Genomic DNA, 23,692 nt, shown 5'->3' on the forward strand with positions numbered 1-23,692 from the left:
ACACAACAACATCACTCAACCAAGGCACACATAATTGGTTTTACCAGAAAATACGACAATAACCCACACACAACCTACTAGAAGACAGTTTTATAAAAGCAGTGACTAATGAAAGTCTCCCATAAACCGATTAACGTGGAGCTTTTATTAAAGCCATTACTTTTAATGCGAGGAACATTTTCTTGATTACTTCCCCTGCATGGTCCACTACTCCTGTCGTCATGTTTTTATCTCCCCTACTCAGTCAAGTGGAACTACAGCAGTGATGCCCCCCCCCCACCATGTGTCAGCAGTGATGTCGTCTGCTAGAGTCACGAGTCACGTGACGACTGAGTTCAATATCTATTCCAAATTGATTTCTTTTCAATGTCATTTCATTTACTGACAGCCAACATTTACTGACAGACAAGATTTACTGACAGACAACATTTACTGACAGACAACATTTACTGACAGACAACATTTACTGACAGACAACATTTACTGACAGACAACATTTACTGACAGACAACATTTACTGACAGACAACATTTACTGACAGACAACATTTACTGACAGACAACATTTACTGACAGACAACATTTACTGACAGACAACATTTACTAACAGACAACATTTACTGACAGCCATCATTTACCGACAGCCAACATTTACTGACAGACAACATTTACTGACAGACAACATTTAATGACAGCCAAAATTCGACTTACTTCCCAGTCTATTGGTCGGCACATTCTAATAGAGTAGCTCATCTGACAGTCTATTTACTGACAGTCTATTTACTGACAGCGTCAATTCATAGATTGTCAATGTGAATGTTGTCTTCCACACTCTACACACTCCACACACACCATACACACTCCACACACATCACACACTTCACACCACACACACTACATACACTACACGCACTACAGACACACTCCACACACACCACACACTTCACTCTACACACACTACATACACTACACACACACTCCACACACCACACACACCATACACACTCCACACACATCACACACCTCATACTACACACACTACACACACTACACACACTACACACACACTCCACACACACCACACACTTCACTCTACACACGCTACATACACTACACACACTACACACACACTCCACACACACTCCACACTCTACACACTACACACACTACACACACTACACACACTACACACACTACACACACGCCAACAACTTACTCCCATCCCCTCCCTGACTGGTTCAACCCTCTGTACCTATACAAAAAATAACCACGCATAATAAAGGCAGCTTCCCCCCCCCCCCAAGGCATTTGTGACGTCTTTATTAGACATCTTCCTATATTTTTCCCTAGTGATTTCTATCCTGGCGTCGCGATTTATTTGCCCACTTATGTTTATCTGATTGTAATGAGGTCAAAGATCGTATGCAAATGATTTGTTGACGTCATTTCCGTGTTTGGGATAACAATGAATATTTCCAAGTTGTCGAGTAACACAAATGATCCATGTGCTACTGCAGCATAAGGTTAAACGAGAGACTACTACACAAATATCGAAGGCCCTGCTAGTGTCCATTAGATGTTTTGGATTAATGAGTTGGCCAATTTAAGCGTTAATGACTGCTACTATTTTTAGAAGCAAAAATGCCGTCAATGACCACTTGCTAATGGTTTTAAACAAATTCTAGTCTCTTTTCTTACCCCCACCCTCTACCCCACCCTCTACCCCACCCTCTACCCCACCCTCTACCCCACCCTCTACCCCACCCTCTACCCCACCCTCTACCCCACCCTCTACCCCACCCTCTACCCCACCCTCTACCCCACCCACTACCCCACCCACTACCCCACCCTCTACCCCACCCACTACCCCACCCACTACCCCACCCAATCCCCCACCCACTACCCCACCCAATCCCCCACCCACTAGCCCACCCAATCCCCCACCCACTACCCCACCCAACCCCCCACCCTTAACAAACCACCACGACACCTAAACCCCCACAAAACCAATCCACACTGTATACCACATTCGAACTTCTTCCAAAAACCCCACCACACCCACCACACCCACCACACCCACCACACCCACCACACCCACCACACCCACCACACCCACCACACCCACCACACCCACCACACCCACATAAACCCACACACAAAAACCCCACCACACCCACATAAACCCACACACAAAAAGCCCTCACTCAATGTATGCAGCCAATTAAGATCATTGTACCCCATGAGTCGAGTGGTCGTCGAATCTTGAGATGTTTCGCAGGCCACTGAAGGCATCAGATCTCATTCGCAGGCCACTGAAGGCATCAGATCTCATTCGCAGGCCACTGAAGGCATCAGATCTCATTCGCAGGCCACTGAAGGCATCAGATCTCATTCGCAGGCCACTGAAGGCATCAGATCTCATTCGCAGGCCACTGAAGGCATCAGATCTCATTCGCAGGCCACTGAAGGCATCAGATCTCATTCGCAGGCCACTGAAGGCATCAGATCTCATTCGCAGGCCACTGAAGGCATCAGATCTCATTCGCAGGCCACTGAAGGCATCAGATCTCGGCTTCTAGTGAAAGATTTGTCCCCTACTGTTTCAATGAGTGGTTTATAAAAAGTCTTGGTAATCTCTTCCTTACCAGATAGATCTTACAAATTATCTGTCATTATTTGATCAACCAAAAACTATTTTGGACAACTAACAATCCTTATGTTTGAGTTGCCAGCTAATCGGGATAGTTATAATTCTCCATAAGCAGTTTTTAGCTTTTAAATCTGGCAGGCATACGCTGACAAACATCTGGCATATGTTTAATTACAAAAATCTGGCATACATTTGCTAACAAAATCTGGAATGTTTACTTACAATTTTTTTTTATCATGTTTGAAATTGTCTTACTGCCATTCCTGACCCACTTAAATTTTAATTAAAACGCATAGCTTGCGAGGGTTTTATAACTTGCATGACGTCATCCAAAGCAATAAATTAGGCCCTAGCTATCTGAGGGAGGCGAAAATAATGTTCATGCTCACAGGTCACAAGGTCAAGACATTGATTTGCCCAAACGTAGTGTCAAATCTGTTGGTTTAGGTAGTACATCAAGAATGGCTTTAAATAAAGGCTAAAAAAACATTGGGAATAGTATATAGACCTATATTACAGAATTTCTATTTAATGAAGTTTAACTTTCTATATATAGAATCTATGTGATGTGTGTACAAAGTATGTGGTCTATAGAATCTATGTGATGTGTGTACAACGTATGTGGTCTATAGAATCTATGTGATGTGTGTACAACGTATGTGGTCTATAGAATTAAAATCTCGGATCTAAACCCTTCTGCTGCCTTTAGATAACTCTAAAGGGAAATAACGCGACCGACTCTAAATCTAAATTCCTGATTATTTCCCTTCCTGTCCTGCTCTGTAGGTGTGACGTCATCAGTTCTCACACACACCAGTGCTAATTAGCGACTTAGCCGCTTACATCGGCTTGATGTAAGCTTACATAGCCTTGATGTAAACTTACCTAGCCTTGATGTAAGCCTAACAAAATGTAAGGGTCAGATAGAGACTAATTCTGATAGTTGTGGTTTGTTGTTGGTGTGGTTTGTTGTTGGTGTGGTTTGTTGTTGGTGTTGTTTGTTGTTGGTGTGGTTTGTTGTTGGTGTGGTTTTGTTTTTTCTGTTGTTTGTTGTTGGTGTGGTTTGTTGTTGGTGTGGTTTGTTGTTGGTGTGGTTTGTTGTTGGTGTGGTTTGTTGTTGGTGTGGTTTGTTCTTGGTGTTGTTTGTTGTTAGTGTAGTTTGGTGTTGGTGTGGTTTGGTGTTGGTGTGGTTTGTTGTTGGTGTTGTTTGTTGTTGGTGTGGTTTGGTGTTGGTGTGGTTTGTTGTTGGTGTGGTTTGTTGTTGGTGTGGTTTGTTGTTGGCGTGGTTTGTTGTTCGTGTGGTTTGTTGTTCGTGTGGTTTTTTTGTTGGTGTGGTTTGTTGTTGGCGTGGTTTGTTGTTCGTGTGGTTTGGTAATGGCGTGGTTTGTTGTTCGTGTGGTTTGTTGTTGGTGTTGTTTGTTGTTGGTGTAGTTTGGTGTTGTGTGGTTTGTTGTTGGTGTTGTTTGTTGTTGGTGTGGTTTGTTGTTGGTGCAGTTTGTTGTTGGTGTGGTTTGTTGTTGATGTGGTTTGTTGTTGATGTGGTTTGTTGTTAGTGTGGTTTGTTGTTGATGTGGTTTGTTGTTGATGTGGTTTGTTGTTGGTGTGGTTTGTGGTTGATGTGGTTTGTTGTTGGTGTGGTTTGTTGTTGATGTGGTTTGGTGTTGGTGTTTGTGGTTGATGAATACAAATGATGTGTACACTGCCACCGATAATGTGCTTGTACCGAGATGGTGCTCCGTTGTTACGTTTATTTATGATATCGTTAACCTCCCCTTACTTTGTTATTATTGTGTTCTGCATGTTTTTGTGTTTACTTCCTGTGTTAGCCATACTGGCTCTACTATCAGCACACGTACAGGGGGCGGACTGGTTTTATCACTGGTTGATTAGTACATGATTGTAGCTACACACCATCACTCCACACACACCATCACTGCACACACACCATCACTCCACACACACCATCACTCTACACACACCATCACTGCACACACACCATTCACACACAGTATAGGAACACACCATCACCCCACACACTTTTACACACACCATCCAGTACACACGATCCCAACACCATGGTTACGATCAGCACATCGGTCTTTTCAAATAGATTTGCTCTAACCAGGTTGCGCACTGAATGACATTTGTTCTAACCAGGTTGCGCACTGAATGACATTTGTTCTAACCAGGTTGCGCACTGAATTATATTTGCCATCATTATTAGCAAGCCAACTCCGACAAACATAGAATCCCTTGACCCTCTCATTGATTGATACGGCAATTAAATAATTACATTTCATTCAATTTGTGGAAAAACGCAGAACTGTTTGCTCAATTTAAAGTGTAATTGCTGAGACGTGAGATGTGAGAAATGTGTGGTGTGAGAAATGTGTGGTGTGAGAAATGTGTGGTGTGAGAAATGTGTGGTGTGAGAAATGTGTTCCCGTGTTTTCTTTCTCTTTTCCCTCTGTCTGTCTGTCTGTCTGTCTGTCTGTCTGTCTGCCTGCCTGTCTGTCTGTCTGTCTGTCTGTCTGCCTGCCTGCCTGTGTTTCTCTGTCTCTCGCTGTCTATCTCTCTGTGTCTCACTCTCTCTCTCTCTCTCTCTGTCTCTCTCTCTCTATGTCTCTCTCTGTCTCTCTCAATCCCTCTCTCTGTCTGTCTCTCTGCCCGTGTAATGCTGTAAGAGATGAGCAACACATAAACCTGGCAAATATTCCCCGCTTAAATTTTCTAGAAAGAAGGTATCGATTCCCGTGGCTTGTCTACCAGCAGACGTGAGGTACGGGGGAGGTTCCGGGTCATTGCTATTTATAGCAAGTAGTTCATCGACGTAGGCTTTACTGACCGTTGGAAGACTGACCATTGAAGCATGTTCCTGGTGATGGCCTAGTGTTTGTGATGATGGCCTTGTGTTTGATGGCCTAGTGTTTGATGGCCTAGTGTTTGATGGCCTAGTGTTTGTGATGGTGGCCTAGTGTTTGATGGCCTAGTGTTTGATGGCCAAGTGTTTGATGGCCAAGTGTTTGATGGCCTAGTGTTTGTGATGGTGGCCTAGTGTTTGTGATGGTGGCCTAGTGTTTGTGATGATGGCCTAGTGTTTGTGATGGCCTAGTGTTTGATGGCCAAGTGTTTGATGGCCAAGTGTTTGATGGCCTAGTGTTTGTGATGGTGGCCTAGTGTTTGTGATGATGGCCTAGTGTTTGTGATGGCCAAGTGTTTGATGATGGCCAAGTGTTGGTGGTATGTGTGAAATGTGGTTGAGCTGGTGCTAGACACAAGAGGCGTGTTCACATGGACGGTTCTAGACTCGCAACACGGCACAGGATGTATTCTTGACCTCACAAAGTTCACGTCAACAGGATGTATTCTTGACCTCACAAAGTTCACGTCAACAGGACCACACCACGTGAACAGGACCACGCCACGTGAACAGTACCACGCCACGTGAACAGGACCACACCACGTGAACAGGACCACGCCACGTGAACAGGACCACGCCACGTGAACAGGACCACACCACGTGAACAGGACCACGCCACGTGAACAGGACCACGCCACGTGAACAGGACCACACCACGTGAACAGGACCACACCACGTGAACAGGACCACGCCACGTGAACAGGACCACGCCACGTGAACAGGACCACGCCACGTGAACAGGACCACACCACGTGAACAGGACCACGCCACGTGAACAGGACCACACCACGTGAACAGGACCACACCACGTGAACAGTACCACACCACGTGAACAGGACCACGCCACGTGAACAGACCACGCCACGTGATCAGGGTCGTTCACGTGGACCAAAACGTGTGTGTGCGCTAATCAACGTTAATTAATGAGGTTACAATCTTGTTTACTGGGGCGTCTTTGTATTTTCAAAGTCAACGAGGCGTGACGTTGACACATATTGGCACCAGATTTTTGTCTTTGGTGCCAGGCCTGTGCCCGGTGAAGCATGACCGTTGGCGGGGCAGCCAATTTGCAGATTGCATGTCCTGTATGTTAGGCGGGTCCCGCCGAGTGGTCGCCAGACGTGGGGCGGGCGGGGAGCGACTACAGTAGTGACCAGACTGCTGCCAGGATTCAAGATGTCCTCTCCGTGTGTCTTCTGCTGCTGGGTAGGTCCTTTAATGTCCTTAAGTCCTGGTCTTGTATTAAGGCAATAGTGATTTCAGCTTTTGTTACTTTGTGTTGTGTATTTAAAACCGTTCAATAGCAATAATATGTCTTTATTCGAACATGTTCTACCATAAAAGGCCGTTGTATGGCGATCAAATGTAATTCTTAGCTGCGGAAATTAGCAATGACAAACTTGATTAGCCCCCACAACACTCATACATGACGTCACTCAGCCCGGGATTTAAATCCTAGCTCATATTACAATTATTTCCAATCGATAAATCAATGTCTGCTGTAGGTACAAAAATATTCAAATACACGATTCGGCGGCTCGTGAACCTGTACTAGAGCAGGGGGAATAACGCGTCTCAGTTTAGTAGCGCTGTCCTGAGCCCGGGGGGGTAGGGGAGGAGGGGGGGGGGACTAGCCCAAAGTTAGCTAGAATAATTTGCTCGAGTTTGTTTTGCTCTAGGTGGGATTTGAACATCTGTCATGGCTTACGATTTCCACACCCAAAGAAAAGATTTAATGGGGCAAGGGTCATTCATAGACGACGTCATGCTGAGGGGAGGGGGTGGTTATAATTGTGACGTAATAAAACCGGGGGTGATATACCCTAAACTTTCGCGAAAATTCTTATATAACACTACGGGGGGTGGCAACTCGGGAAATAGACATGATTTTTAATCTATTTTAAATACTTAAACTTTTTAAAATAGAATAGAATCTCGTAGAAAAAATTGCTGAAAAGTTGAAACAAAACTACAAATTTGATATAATACTTATATATGAAATTTTATGAACATAGCTGTAACGGTTGTCAAGTTATTGTGTTTACATACACATATACACACACACTCACATACACACACACTCACAGAGACATACGGACAAGATTGCAAATTTAAATTTTTCCAACTCAGGGAGGTGTAAAACGTCGAGATTTGTAAAAATTGGTCTAACTCCGAAATTACTCTGGTCTAACCCTGGTTTAACTCTGGTCTAACCCTGGTTTAACTCTGGTCTAACCTCTAGTCTAACTCTGGTCTAACTCTGGTTTAACTCTGGTTTAACTCTAGTCAAACTCTGGTCAAACCCTGGTTTAACTCTGGTCTAACTCTAGTCTAACTCTGGTCTAACTCTGGTTTAACTCTGGATCAACTCTCGTCTAACTCTGGTTTAACTCTGGTCTAACTCTGGTCTAACTCTGGTCTAACTCTGGTTTAACTCTGGTCTAACTTTGGTTTAACTCTGGTCTAACTCTGGTTTAACTCTGGTCTAACTCTGGTTTAACTCTGGTCTAACTCTGGTTTAACTCTTGAGATTTGAAGATTGGGGGACTGAAAGAGTAAATTGCATGACGTCATGGAGTGCTGAGTGTTTACGGGAAGGGGGGGGGAGGGGATTACAAATCGAGATGAACTGCTGACGAGTTGGTACCACGTGACTGATGTGTCTGTGGTATCACGTGACTGGTGTGTCTGTGGCCAGCACAAGACAAGATCGATCTCATCGACCAGGACATTCAACTCACTCAAGTGATAGCTGGTCAAATATTCAACTCACTCAAGTGATAGCTGGTCAAATATTCAACTCACTCAAGTGATAGCTGGTCAAATATTCAACTCACTCAAGTGATAGCTGGTCAAATATTCAACTCACTCAAGTGATAGCTGGTCAAATATTCAACTCACTCAAGTGATAGCTGGTCAAATATTCAACTCACTCAAGTGATAGCTGGTCAAATATTCAACTCACTCAAGTGATAGCTGGTCAAACATTCAACTCACTCAAGTGATAGCTGGTCAAACATTCAACTCACTCAAGTGATAGCTGGTCAAACATTCAACTCACTCAAGTGATAGCTGGTCAAATATTCATCTCACTCAAGTGATAGCTGGTCAAATATTCAACTCACTCAAGTGATAGCTGGTCAAATATTCAACTCACTCAAGTGATAGCTGGTCAAATATTCAACTCACTCAAGTGATAGCTGGTCAAATATTCAACTCACTCAAGTGATAGCTGGTCAAATATTCAACTCACTCAAGTGATAGCTGGTCAAATATTCAACTCACTCAAGTGATAGCTGGTCAAATATTCATCTCACTCAAGTGATAGCTGGTCAAATATTCAACTCACTCAAGTGATAGCTGGTCAAACATTCAACTCACTCAAGTGATAGCTGGTCAAATATTCAACTCACTCAAGTGATAGCTGGTCAAATATTCAACTCACTTAAGTGATAGCTGGTCAAATATTCAACTCACTCAAGTGATAGCTGGTCAAACATTCAACTCACTCAAGTGATAGCTGGTCAAATATTCAACTCACTCAAGTGATAGCTGGTCAAACATTCAACTCACTCAAGTGATAGCTGGTCAAATATTCAACTCACTCAAGTGATAGCTGGTCAAATATTCAACTCACTCAAGTGATAGCTGGTCAAATATTCAACTCACTCAAGTGATAGCTGGTCAAATATTCAACTCACTCAAGTGATAGCTGGTCAAATATTCAAGTCACTCAAGTGATAGCTGGTCAAATATTCAACTCACTCAAGTGATAGCTGGTCAAATATTCAACTCACTCAAGTGATAGCTGGTCTCATCCACCATAAGTGACCCTGACCCCAGCAGATACCTGCTGATATTTGCTCACATGTGCGCACGTGCTTCACTGATGGGTCAAGTTGTGACCTACTTAACCCCGGCTGTTGTTTGACCACCTGACTGCTCTCCCGTGTGTTCATGTACAACCTTAGTTGATACAACCTTAGTCGGTACAACTTAAGTCGGTACAACTGTAGTCGGTACAACTGTAGTCGGTACAACTGTAGTCGGTACAACTTAAGTCGGTACAACCTTAGTCGATACAACCTTAGTCGGTACAACTTTAGTCGGTACAACTTTAGTTGGTACAACCTTAGTCGGTACAACTCTAGTCGGTACAACTCTAGTCGGTACAACTTTAGTCGGTACAACCTTAGTCGGCACAACTTAAGTCGGTACAACTGTAGTCGGTACAACTTTAGTCGGTACAAACTTAGTCGGCACAACTTAGGTCGGTACAACTGTAGTCGGTACAACTTTAGTCAGTACAACCTTAGTCGGCACAACTTAAGTCGGTACAACTGTAGTCGGTACAACTTTAGTCGGTACAACCTTAGTCGGCACAACTTAAGTCGGTACAACTTTAGTCGGTACAACTTTAGTCGGTACAACTTAAGTCGGTACAACTGTAGTCGGTACAACCTTAGTCGGTACAACTTTAGTCGGTACAACCTTAGTCGGTACAACTTTAGTCGGTACAACTGTAGTCGGTACAACTTTAGGCGGTACAACTCTAGTCGGTACAACTTTAGTTGCTACAACTTAAGTCGATACAACTTTAGTCGGTACAACTTAAGTCGATACAACTTTAGTCGGTACAACTTAAGTCGATACAACTTTAGTCGGTACAACTTAAGTCGATACAACTTTAGTCGGTACAACTTAAGTCGGTACAACTTAAGTCGGTACAACTTAAGTCGGTACAACGTTAGTCGGTACAACTTTAGTCGGTACAACTGTAGTCGGTACAACTTTAGTCGGTACAACTCTAGTCGGTACAACTTTAGTTGCTACAACTTAAGTCGATACAACTTTAGTCGGTACAACTTAAGTCGATACAACTTTAGTCGTTACAACTTAAGTAGGTACAACGTTAGTCGGTACAACTTAAGTCGGTACAACTTAAGACGGTACAACTGTAGTCGGTACAACTTAAGTCGGTACAACTTAAGTCGGTACAACGTTAGTCGGTACAACTTAAGTCGGTACAACTTAAGTCGGTACAACTGTAGTCGGTACAACTTAAGTCGGTACAACTTAAGTCGGTACAACTGTAGTCGGTACAACTCGAGTGAGTACGACTGGAGTCAGCACGACCTGAGTACAGACAGTCTAGATGTTGAGGTCAAAGGTCAAAGGTTAAGAGGTTTGGGTTAGCTGACGGAGGGTTAGGGTAAGATGGCTGATGTGGCGAGATTGTACAGCAACTAGCGGAGGTTAAGTCTAGCGTTAAGATAACTGGCGGGTCGTGATTCTCTTGTCACAATTACAAAGTTTATCGCTAATTAAGGTTATCGCTAATTAAACAAAAACAAAATTAATTAAAGAAAAACAAACATTTCCGGATTTTCCCAAGCAAGTGATCTAGCAGCCTACTGAGAGTGCTTAAAGCTAGATCACTACAGCAGCTAGCTGATATTTACTTGGTTGTTTCTGTGACGCTGGAGTTATCTTTCTTTATCTGACAAGACGAGTTTGTGGCATGACAGATAGTTTATCGGACGTACGACAAGGCGACATACGTCACAGTTTATCGGACGTACGACAAGGCGACATACGTCACAGACCAAACTTGTACGGGTGACCGCTGAGCTCCACCCGATTTCATTCGACCGGAACCGTTGTCTCACGTGAAATTAAGGTAAGGCGTCACGGTCTGATGCACCAAGTTTTTTTCAAATTACTCGTGTTAGGGGTCAACTTGGACCATGGTCAGACCATTTGTTAGACCATTTGTTAGACCATTTGTTAGACCATTTGTTAGACCATTTGTTAGACCATTTGTTAGACAGTATGTTTGGTCATTTGTTAGATATAATATGGGCCTATGAATATCGACCAGCATCTCCTAGACCTACTCTAGACCTACTCTAGACCTACTCTAGACCTACTCTAGACCTACTCTAGACCTACTCTAGACCTACTCTAGACCTACTCTAGACCTACTCTAGACCTACTCTAGACCTATTCTAGACCTACTCTAGACCTACTCTAGACCTATTCTAGACCTACTCTAGACCTACTCTAGACCTACTCTAGACCTACTCTAGACCTACTCTAGACCTACTCTAGACCTATTCTAGACCTACTCTAGACCTACTCTAGACCTATTCTAGACCTACTCTAGACCTACTCTAGACCTACTCTAGACCTACTCTAGACCTACTCTAGACCTACTCTAGACCTATTCTAGACCTACTCTAGACCTACTCTAGACCTACTCTAGACCTACTCTAGATCTACTCTAGACCTACTCTAGACCTACTCTAGCGATTAGATTATAACCGGCCACGTTGATAAACAACAACCAACCAATGTAGAGCCACCACAATGAAGCCATTGTTACATAATATTAGGGTCAAGACGGTTTTCGATAATTAAGTGGTATATGGTTGTAGCATACACTAATTAAGTGGTATATGGTTGTAGCATACACTAATTAAGTGGTATATTGTAGTAACAATCACTAATTAAGTGGTATATGGTTGTAGCATACACTAATTAAGTGGTATATTGTAGTAACAATCACTAATTAAGTGGTATATGGTTGTAGCATACACTAATTAAGTGGTATATTGTAGTAACAATCACTAATTAAGTGGTATATGGTTGTAGCATACACTAATTAAGTGGTATATTGTAGTAACAATCACTAATTAAGTGGTATATGGTTGTAGCATACACTAATTAAGTGGTATATGGTTGTAGCATACACTAATTAAGTGGTATATTGTAGTAGCAATCACTAATTAAGTGGTATATGGTTGTAGCATACACTAATTAAGTGGTATATTGTAGTAGCAATCACTAATTAAGTGGTATATGGTTGTAGCATACACTAATTAAGTGGTATATTGTAGTAACAATCACTAATTAAGTGGTATATGGTTGTAGCATACACTAATTAAGTGGTATATGGTTGTAGCATACACTAATTAAGTGGTATATTGTAGTAGCAATCACTAATTAAGTGGTATATGGTTGTAGCATACACTAATTAAGTGGTATATTGTAGTAGCAATCACTAATTAAGTGGTATATGGTTGTAGCATACACTAATTAAGTGGTATATTGTAGTAGCAATCACTAATTAAGTGGTATATGGTTGTAGCATACACTAATTAAGTGGTATATTGTAGTAACAATCACTAATTAAGTGGTATATGGTTGTAGCATACACTAATTAAGTGGTATATTGTAGTAACAATCACTAATTAAGTGGTATATGGTTGTAGCATACACTAATTAAGTGGTATATGGTTGTAGCATACACTAATTAAGTGGTATATTGTAGTAGCAATAACTAATTAAGTGGTATATGGTTGTAGCATACACTAATTAAGTGGTATATTGTAGTAACAATCACTAATTAAGTGGTATATGGTTGTAGCATACACTAATTAAGTGGTATATTGTAGTAGCAATCACTAATTAAGTGGTATATTGTAGCAGCAATCACTAATTAAGTGGTATATTGTAGTAGCAATCACTAATTAAGTGGTATATTGTAGTAGCAATCACTAATTAAGTGGTATATTGTAGTAGCAATCACTAATTAAGTGGTATATTGTAGTAGCAATCACTACTTAAGTGGTATATTGTAGTAGCATTCACTAATTAAGTGGTACGAGCCGGCCCGCGGCATAACATACGCCGCTATTTAGTTGTTTCTAATTTTCAATAATTCATAATTTGTGAATTCGACAGTACCAACGCTGACACTGAAAATATTTCTTTAAAACACTATAAGTAGCTCGTTAAGGACCATAACCCCCCCCCCTTCCTTCCCTCCCCCCCTCCTCCCCCCCCCCCCCCTACGTTTAAAATCGTTGGCTCTGCTTGTAAACATTTAGAGTGAACACAGCTCACTAAAACCATGTAGGGGTGGGGAGGTAGGGAGAGCGTTTGCAGCTTGTTTTCTAACGGCTCGAAGAAGAGAATTATATATATAGATATTGTAGTAGCAATCACTAATTAAGTGGTATATTGTAGTAGCAATCACTAATTATGTGGTATATTGTAGTAGCAATCACTAATTAAGTGGTATATTGTAGTAGCAATCTCTAATTAAGTGGTATATTATAGTAGCAATCACTACTTAAGTGGTATATTGTAGTAAAGTTTTCCCTTTCAAACCTGACGGTCTATGGGGCAAGTGAAGTAGAGTTCGGTATATTGTAATAGCAATCACTAATTAAGTGGTATATTGTAGTAACAATCACTAATTATGTGGTATATTGTAGTAGCAATCACTAATTAAGTGGTATATTGTAGTAGCAATCACTAATTATGTGGTATATTGTAGTAGCAATCACTAATTAAGTGGTATATTGTAGTAGCAATCACTAATTATGTGGTATATTGTAGTAGCAATCACTAATTAAGTGGTATATTGTAGTAGCAATCACTAATTAAGTGGTATATTGTAGTAGCAATCACTAATTAAGTGGTATATTGTAGTAGCAATCACTAATTAGGCATTGATCAGGATTGAGCTTTGAGACCAGTTGGTTACCCTGATAAAAAACCTGTGAGTTACCCTGATAAAAAGTTACCGCTCCTGACTATACAATCATATTTAGAGTGGCTCCCGTTTTTGATAAATGCGTGTAGATTTACCGTACCACGGATTGAAAGACCCAGCACAGGGGCAGCGATTTGTATTGCCCATTTGTTGCCCGTTTGTTGTCCATTTGGTGCCCATTTGGTGCCTATTTGTTGCCCATTTGTTGCCCATTATAGTTTTAAAGCTAACCGTCATCGGCCGACTTGACGTCAACTATTGTTGACGGGCCTAATGTCAACTATTGTTGACGGACCTAATGTCAACTATTGTTGACGGACCTAATGTCAACTATTGTTGACGGCCGAGCTAATCGCTGCCCGTACGTCAGAGAGCCAAGCCTCGCCTGGGTGGGAGATGATATCGCACAAGTTGTTGTTGTAGGGGAGCTAATCTCGACAGTGGATAAAATATGGAAATACGAAAAACATGTTCCGGAAATGTGACGTAACTCGGTGACGTAGCCCCCGCGATACTTATCAAAACTCGTCAGTGTTCGCAGTGTAGTACTGATGTTCGCAGTGTGGCACTAATGTTCGCAGTGTGGCACTGATGTTCGCAGTATGGCACTGATGTTCGCAGTGTGGCACCGATGTATTCATGCTGGGAAACCGGCCGTCTATTTCAATATTGCAGTTCTAACGTTTGGTCACACGACTAATATGGCCGTCCAAAAATTTGTGGCCGTCCAAAATGAAAGCTGTTGAGAACAACTTAGCTACCAGATGACCGTTAAGTGAGTGGTCAATACTCAGTATCGTGACGTCATCGTTATCGACAGTCTCAGAGATCAAAGCATCCCCCTAGGTTCCAGGTTAAAGAAGTTTCCTGACGACATGTTTAACGAATCGTTCAATCAATATATGGCGTGGTGAGACTAGCCAATAATTAGGTTAATTACATGTACACTCAGGTCTGTGACGTCACCACGCTAAAGTAAAAAAAAAAAACTTTTCTATGTTTGGAGACATATACGACACACACCACCAGACTAGACACACAAGACACACCATCAGACCAGACACACAAGACACATTCATGACGTAGACACCTATATAAAAAAAGGTCAAAGGAACCTCTTCCTGCGCAAGAGGTCAAGACGACACGTGACGTCATCACATTTGATTTGTCGTGGGTGATCGACCATTGTGTTTTGTTGTCGTTATGTTTTTCTTTAATTAGTATTGAACTGGACTTTTGTTGTCGTTATGTTTTTCTTTAATTAGTATTGAACTGGACTTTGTACCGACCTACCTCAGCCGCCCCCACCCCCAACCCCCCCCCCCCCACTGCATAGTCCTATAGCTCCCCACCTCTGTCTCTTGTTGACCTGCTATTCTATCGACTACCACCACCCGCTCTCTCAGGATTTTAATTTGCCGTCTGCAGGTTGGGATTGTGGCAAAGGTATCACCAGGACAACTGTCTGTAGGACAACTACGACAACTAGGACAACTCTCTGTAGGACAACTCTGTGTAGGACAACTCTCTGTAGGACAACTAGGACAACTAGGACAACTCTCTGTAGGACAACTAGGACAACTCTCTGTAGGACAACTCTCTGTAGGACAACTAGGACAACTCTCTGTAGGACAACTCTCTGTAGGACAACTCTCTGTAGGACAACTCTCTGTAGGACAACTAGGACAACTCTCTGTAGGACAACTCTCTGTAGGACAACTCTCTGTAGGACAACTAGGACAACTCTCTGTAGGACAACTCTCTGTAGGACAACTAGGACAACTCTCTGTAGGACAACTAGGACAACTCTCTGTAGGACAACTCTCTGTAGGACAACTAGGACAACTCTCTGTAGGACAACTCTCTGTAGGACAACTAGGACAACTAGGACATTTCTCTATAGGATAACTAGGACAACTCTCTGTAGGACAACTCTCTGTAGGACAACTAGGACAACTCTCTGTAGGACAACTCTCTGTAGGACAACTAGGATAACTAGGACAACTCTCTGTAGGACAACTCTCTGTAGGACAACTAGGACAACTCTCTGTAGGACAACTCTGTGTAGGACAACTCTCTGTAGGACAACTAGGACAACTCTCTGTAGGACAACTAGGACAACTCTCTGTAGGACAACTCTCTGTAGGACAACTCTCTGTAGGACAACTAGGACAACTCTCTGTAGGACAACTCTGTGTAGGACAACTCTCTGTAGGACAACTAGGACAACTCTCTGTAGGACAACTAGGACAACTCTCTGTAGGACAACTCTCTGTAGGACAACTAGGACAACTCTCTGTAGGACAACTAGGACAACTCTCTGTAGGACAACTCTCTGTAGGACAACTAGGACAACTCTCTGTAGGACAACTCTCTGTAGGACAATTCTCTGTAGGACAACTAGGACAACTCTCTGTAGGACAACTCTCTGTAGGACAACTAGGACAACTAGGACAACTCTCTGTAGGACAACTCTGTGTAGGACAACTCTCTGTAGGACAACTAGGACAACTCTCTGTAGGACAACTCTCTGTAGGACAACTAAGACAACTAGGACAACTAGGACGACTATGACAACTCTCTGTAGGACATTTCTCTGTAGGACAACTAGGACAACTCTCTGTAGGACAACTAGGACAACTCTCTGTAGGACAACTCTCTGTAGGACAACTAGGACAACTCTCTGTAGGACAACAAGGACAACTCTCTGTAGGACAACTCTCTGTAGGACAACTCTCTGTAGGACAACTCTCTGTAGGACAACTCTCTGTACAACAATTCTCTGTAGGACAACTAGGACAACTCTCTGTAGGACAACTCTCTGTATGACAACTAGGACAACTAGGACAACTCTCTGTAGGACAACTAGGACAATTCTCTGTAGGACAACTAGGACAACTCTCTGTACACCTGTTTTCATGTTTTATAACTTAATGTGTGTGTGTTTGTTCGTGTGTTTGAGTGAGCGTGTGTGTGTACGTGTGTGTTTGTGTGTGTGGGATGGGGGGGTATCGAATTACATCTGAAGCATCCAGCGCCACAGAAACGTTGTATTGCATACACATTCCGTTACCATGGTTTCTAGAGGACTCTAGTCGCCATTTTGTGAGATGACAAGGTCGCTCCACTTTCGTGCAATGTCAAGGCCATCGAACACACAGTATGTAAACAAAGCTAGATGCCGGGTGATCGAAGAGACTGGAATTATAGGGCGAATTTCTGCGCTAATGTCTTTATCGTGGTTGTGTGACGTCACAATCGACAAATACCCGCGGTGTGCCTGGTTCAGCCGGTGCTTATAGTTCGTGGTCCGAATGTGTGTGTGTGGGTGGTGGGTGGGGGAGGGGTGTAAGGGTGGGGGGGTGGGTCCTTGGCTTATCATGACACCGCTCTATGCTTTTGTAAGTGGGCTGTGTGTTTGTATGTTTGTATGTTTGTATGTCTGTAAACATGTGGCAAGCTGAGTCGCATGAGCCAGATTGTATGACCTGCGAGTAAATATCGTGTTGGCGTCTTATAAAAGCAGTTTGTAGCATCTACGGTTGTTGCATCGATTGACTGCCTGTATTCCTCAATAAAACAATAGCTGGCTCGCGAGGCATTTGGTGGCTGTCTTGTGGTGGGTTGGCGAATACAAGGATGATCTAGGCTAGACAAGGATGATCTAGGCTAGGCAAGGATGATCTAGGCTAGACAAGGATGATCTAGGCTAGACAAGGATGATCTAGGCTAGACAAGGATGATCTAGGCTAGACAAGGATGATCTAGGCTAGACAAGGATGATCTAGGCTAGACAAGGATGATCTAGGCTAGACAAGGATGATCTAGGCTAGGCTTTGTCATGTCAAGTCGTGGTGCCCCTAGTGTCAGCTGTCATGTCAAGTCGTGGTGCCCCTAGTGTCAGCTGTCATGTCAAGTCGTGGTGCCCCTAGTGTCAGCTGTCATGTCAAGTCGTGGTGCCCCTAGTGTCAGCTGTCATGTCAAGTCGTGGTGCCCCTAGTGTCAGCTGTCATGTCAAGTCGTGGTGCCCCTAGTGTCAGCTGTCATGTCAAGTCGTGGTGCCCCTAGTGTCAGCTGTCATGTCAAGTCGTGGTGCCCCTAGTGTCAGCTGTCATGTCAAGTCGTGGTGCCCCTAGTGTCAGCTGTCATGTCAAGTCGTGGTGCCCCTAGTGTCAGCTGTCATCTATACATGACCCATCTACAGCATAGTGCCATTACTGTGACATAAGAAAAAATTGACCGGTCTATTATTTGTCATAGACCCGACCTTGACCTCAGCATGACAAGTGTCAGTCGATAGTCAGGTTTCAGTAGTACCATTGACACATGACATAGGGGTGGGAAGTTGACTCGTGAGGAGTGCATACATTATGTTAATTAGTTTAAATTTGTTCGCAGGCCAAAAGGAGGCGTGTCTCCCCCATCAAATCACCAGACAGACATAAAGGCAAGAGAGAGGACGCAATGCCACATTGGGGATACGATACAGAGAATGGTAAACACACCCACTCATACACACATACATACATACAGACACACCCACTCATACACACATACATACATACACACAGACACACCCACTCATACACAGATACATACACACAGACACACCCACTCATACACAGATACATACACACAGACACACCCACTCATACACAGATACATACACACAGACACACCCACTCATACACTCATACATACACACAGACACACCCACTCATACACACATACATACATACAGACACACCCACTCATACACACATACATACATACACACAGACACACCCACTCATACACAGATACATACACACAGACACACCCACTCATACACACATACATACACACACACGGCCAATCGAACCACACACATACACTTATTGACTTCTTATGTTCCACCCCATCACTCCCTCACCCGCCATTCTCCCACATTTCCCCCACCATTCCCCCACATTCCCCCACCATTCCCCCGCCATTCCCCCACCATTCTCCACCTATTCAACTATTGGACAAATGTCACATTGCCCGGGTCAGGATGACCTGTTAACGTCTGCTTCAACTAAACCTAATGGCAGCCGATGACCTCGTGACGTCACTACACTACCAACATGTAGGACAAATCAAAGTCCTCCCTGGCCCCTACAGTCCCTACCTGACTATACCAATCCCTACCTAACTGATCTCTATATTCCCTAGTTGACACCAGCAATCCCTAAATAACCCCAACAGTCCCTAATTGACCCCAACAGTCCCCATGTATCCCTACATATAACCAAATGATCTCCCAAATAGCACTAGATGATGACCCCCCATACATCACTAGAAGATGACCCCCCATACATCACTAGAAGATGACCCCCTCAATACATCACTAGAAGATGACCCTCCATACATCACATGGAAGATGACCCTCCATACATCACTAGAAGATGACCCCCCCCCATACATCACTTGAAGATGACCCCCCATACATCACTAGAAGATGACCCCCCCCCATACATCACTTGGAGATGAACCCCCCAATACATCACTAGAAGATGACCCCCCATACATCACTAGAAGATGACCCCCCATACATCACTAGAAGATGACCCTCCATACATCACTAGAAGATGACCCCCCCCAATACATCACTAGAAGATGACCCCCCCATACATCACTAGAAGATGACCCCCCATACATCACTAGAAGATGACCCCACCCCCCCCATACATCACTAGAAGATGACCCCCCCATACATCACTTGGAGATGACCCCCCCCCCCCCAATACATCACTAGAAGATGACCCCCCCCCCCAATACATCACTAGAAGATGACCCCCCATACATCACTAGAAGATGACCCCCCCATACATCACTAGAAGATGACCCCCCCATACATCACTAGAAGATGACCCCACCCCCCCCCCCATACATCACTAGAAGATGACACCCCCCATACATCACTAGAAGATGACCCTCCATACATCACTAGAAGATGACCCCCAATACATCACTAGAAGATGACCCCCCATACATCACTAGAAGATGACCCCCCCCATACATCACTAGAAGATGACCCCCCATACATCACTAGAAGATGACCCCCCCATACATCACTAGAAGATGACCCCCCATACATCACTAGAAGATGACCCCCCCCAATACATCACTTGAAGATGACCCCCCATACATCACTAAAAGATGACCCCCCATACATCACTAGCAGATGACCCCCCCAAACATCACTAGAAGATGACCCCCCCCCCATACATCACTAGAAGATGACCCCCCCATACATCACTAGAAGATGACCCCCCCATACATCACTAGAAGATGACCCCCCCCCCCCCCAATACATCACTAGATGATGACCCCTGTCTAACACAACTTTGTGGTTAGATGTGAACTAGGCCAACAATTGTGAATGTCGCTTCAATGTCGGGCCGAACATTGCACTGTTTGCCTGCTCCTCAATTACCGAGAGGGGGGGATAGGAGTGAAAAAAAAGGGGGGGGGGTACAATAATTAGCTGCAGCCAGCATTAATCAAACAACAGACTTGAGCTGGCTTAAGGTCACCTTCTAACTGAGTGCCCTGTCACTATTCGTCAATTTGACACGGCCATATGTACACCATAAATCTAAACCTAGCTTGTCTCCCCTCAACATAAACTTGGATTGTTCCCCTTTTTCTACCTGTAGAGTAGTTGTTTCCCTTCACTAGCAATCAAAGAAATGTACACACTCAGTGACCTTGACGTTCTAGCAACGACCTTCAGATCAACACCACACGGCACCGACCTTACCCCATGTCTCACTGGTGGGGTGGGGGGGGGGGAGGCGGTGTTGCTGGACGCCATGACAAGCCGACGATTGTTTGCACGTCCATTGTCTGGAACATTTCCTTGCCAGAGATTTTAAAAGGGTGGGGGGGAGGGGGCGTGTTGTGTTGTCAAAGCTAAAACAACCATTGCCTCCCCCCCCCCTGACACACATTCATTTCAGAATTTTCACCACACTACTTCTCACACACACAACTAAAACAACCTCTCTCACACAACCTCTCTCACACAACCTCTCACACAACCTCTCTCACACAACCTCTCTCACACCTCTCTCACACCTCTCACACAACCTCTCTCACACAACCTCTCTCACACAACCTCTCACACACAACCTCTCACACAACCTATCACATCTCTCACACAACCTCTAACACAACCTCTCTCACACAACCTCTCACACAACCTCTCACATCTCTCACACAACCTCTAACACAACATCTCTCACACAACCTCACACACAACCTCTCACACAACCTCTCACACAACCTCTCACACAACCTCTCACACAACCTCTCACACCTCGCACACAACCTCTCACACAACCTCTCTCACACAACCTCTCACACAACCTCTCACATCTCTCACACAACCTCTAACACAACCTCACACACAACCTCTCACACAACATCTCACACAACCTCTCACACAACCTCTCACACAACCTCTCACACCTCGCACACAACCTCTCACACAACCTCTCACACAACCTCTCACACAACCTCTCTCACACAACCTCTCACACACAACTAAAACAATCTCTCTCACACAACCTCTCTCGCACAACCTCTCTCACACCTCTCTCACACCTCTCACACAACCTCTCTCACACAACCTCTCTCACACAACCTCTCTCACACAACCTCTCACACAACCTCTAACACAACCTCACACTAAACCTCTCACACAACCTCTCACATCTCTCACACAACCTCTCTCACACAACCCCTCACACACAACCTCTCACACAACCTCTCACATCTCTCACACAACCTCTCTCACACAACCTCTCTCACACAACCTCTCACACAACCTCTCACAGAACCTCTCACACAACCTCTCACACCTCGCACACAACCTCTCACACAACCTCTCACACAACCTCTCACACAACCTCTCACACAACCTCTCTCACAACCTCTCTCAAACAACCTCTCACACAACCTCTAACACAACCTCACACACAACCTCTCACACAACCTCTCACATCTCTCACACAACCTCTCTCACACAACCTCTCACACAACCTCTAACACAACCTCACACACAACCTCTCACACAACCTCTCACATCTCTCACACAACCTCTCTCCCACAACCTCTCAAACACAACCTCTCACACAACCTCTCACATCTCTCACACAACCTCTCACACAACCTCTCACACAACCTCTCACACACAACTAAAACAACCTCTCTCACACAACCTCTCTCACACCTCTCACACAACCTCTCACACAACCTCTCACAGAACCTCTCACACAACCTCTCACACCTCGCACACAACCTCTCACACAACCTCTCACACAACCTCTCACACAACCTCTCACACAACCTCTCTCACACCTCTCTCACACCTCTCACACAACCTCTCTCACACAACCTCTCTCACACAACCTCTCACACAACCTCTAACACAACCTCACACACAACCTCTCACACAACCTCTCACATCTCTCACACAACCTCTCTCACACAACCTCTCACACAACCTCTCACATCTCTCACACAACCTCTCACACAACCTCTCACACAACCTCTCACACACAACTAAAACAACCTCTCTCACACAACCTCTCTCACACCTCTCATACAACCTCTCACACAACCTCTCACAGAACCTCTCACACAACCTCTCACACCTCGCACACAACCTCTCACACAACCTCTCACAGAACCTCTCACACAACCTCTCACACAACCTCTCTCACACGTCTCTCACACAACCTCTCTCACACGTCTCTCACACCTCTCACACAACCTCTCACACAACCTCTCACACAACCTCTCACACAACCTCTCACACAACCTCTCACACAACCTCTAACACACAACTAAAACAACCTCTCTCACACAACCTCTCACACCTCTCACACAACCTCTCACAACTCTCACACAACCTCTCTCACACAACCTCTCACACAACCTCTCACAGAACCTCTCACACAACCTCTCACACAACCTCTCTCACACGTCTCTCACACAACCTCTCACACCTCTCACAAAACCTCTCACACCTCTCACACAACCTCTCACACCTCGCACACAACCTCTCACACAACCTCTCTCACACGTCTCTCACACAACCTCTCTCACACGTCTCTCACACCTCTCACACAACCTCTCACACAACCTCTCACACAACCTCTCACACAACCTCTCTCACACCTCTCTCACACAACCTCTCTCACACAACCTCTCACACAACCTCTCACACAACCTCTCACACAACCTCTCACACACCTCTCTCACAACCTCTCACACAACCTCTCACAGAACCTCTCACACAATCTCTCACACAACCTCTCACACAACCTCTCACAGAACCTCTCACACAATCTCTCACACACCTCTCTCACAACCTCTCACACAACCTCTCACAGAACCTCTCACACAATCTCTCACACAACCTCTCACACAACCTCTCACACAACCTCTCACATACAACTGAAACGACCTTTCTCACACACAACTAAAACAACCTCTCTCACACAACCTCTCTCACACAACCTCTCACACAA

General features: G+C 44.2%; 1 protein-coding gene across 5 annotated transcripts in view; it reads left to right on the plus strand.

Moving 5' to 3' along the window:
- LOC131941430 (carbonic anhydrase) overlaps positions 1 to 23,692 on the plus strand; it is a 63,204-nt gene that overhangs the window by 24,762 nt on the left and 14,750 nt on the right. For 3 of the 5 annotated variants that reach the window (XM_059300677.1, XM_059300678.1, XM_059300675.1), the window contains one exon: positions 18,531 to 18,627. In XM_059300677.1, the coding sequence (XP_059156660.1) occupies positions 18,597 to 18,627 (31 nt within the window). In that variant the 5' untranslated portion in view covers positions 18,531 to 18,596. Of the gene's footprint in view, positions 1 to 6,595; positions 6,776 to 11,131; positions 11,250 to 18,530; positions 18,628 to 23,692 lie in introns of those variants that run through there. The other 2 variants (XM_059300674.1, XM_059300676.1) reach the window with 2 other exon arrangements.

Source organism: Physella acuta, unplaced genomic scaffold, assembly GCF_028476545.2.
Source record: "Physella acuta isolate Inbredline_101_S28 unplaced genomic scaffold, ASM2847654v3 ptg000362l, whole genome shotgun sequence".
NCBI classification, from domain to species: domain Eukaryota; kingdom Metazoa; phylum Mollusca; class Gastropoda; family Physidae; genus Physella; species Physella acuta.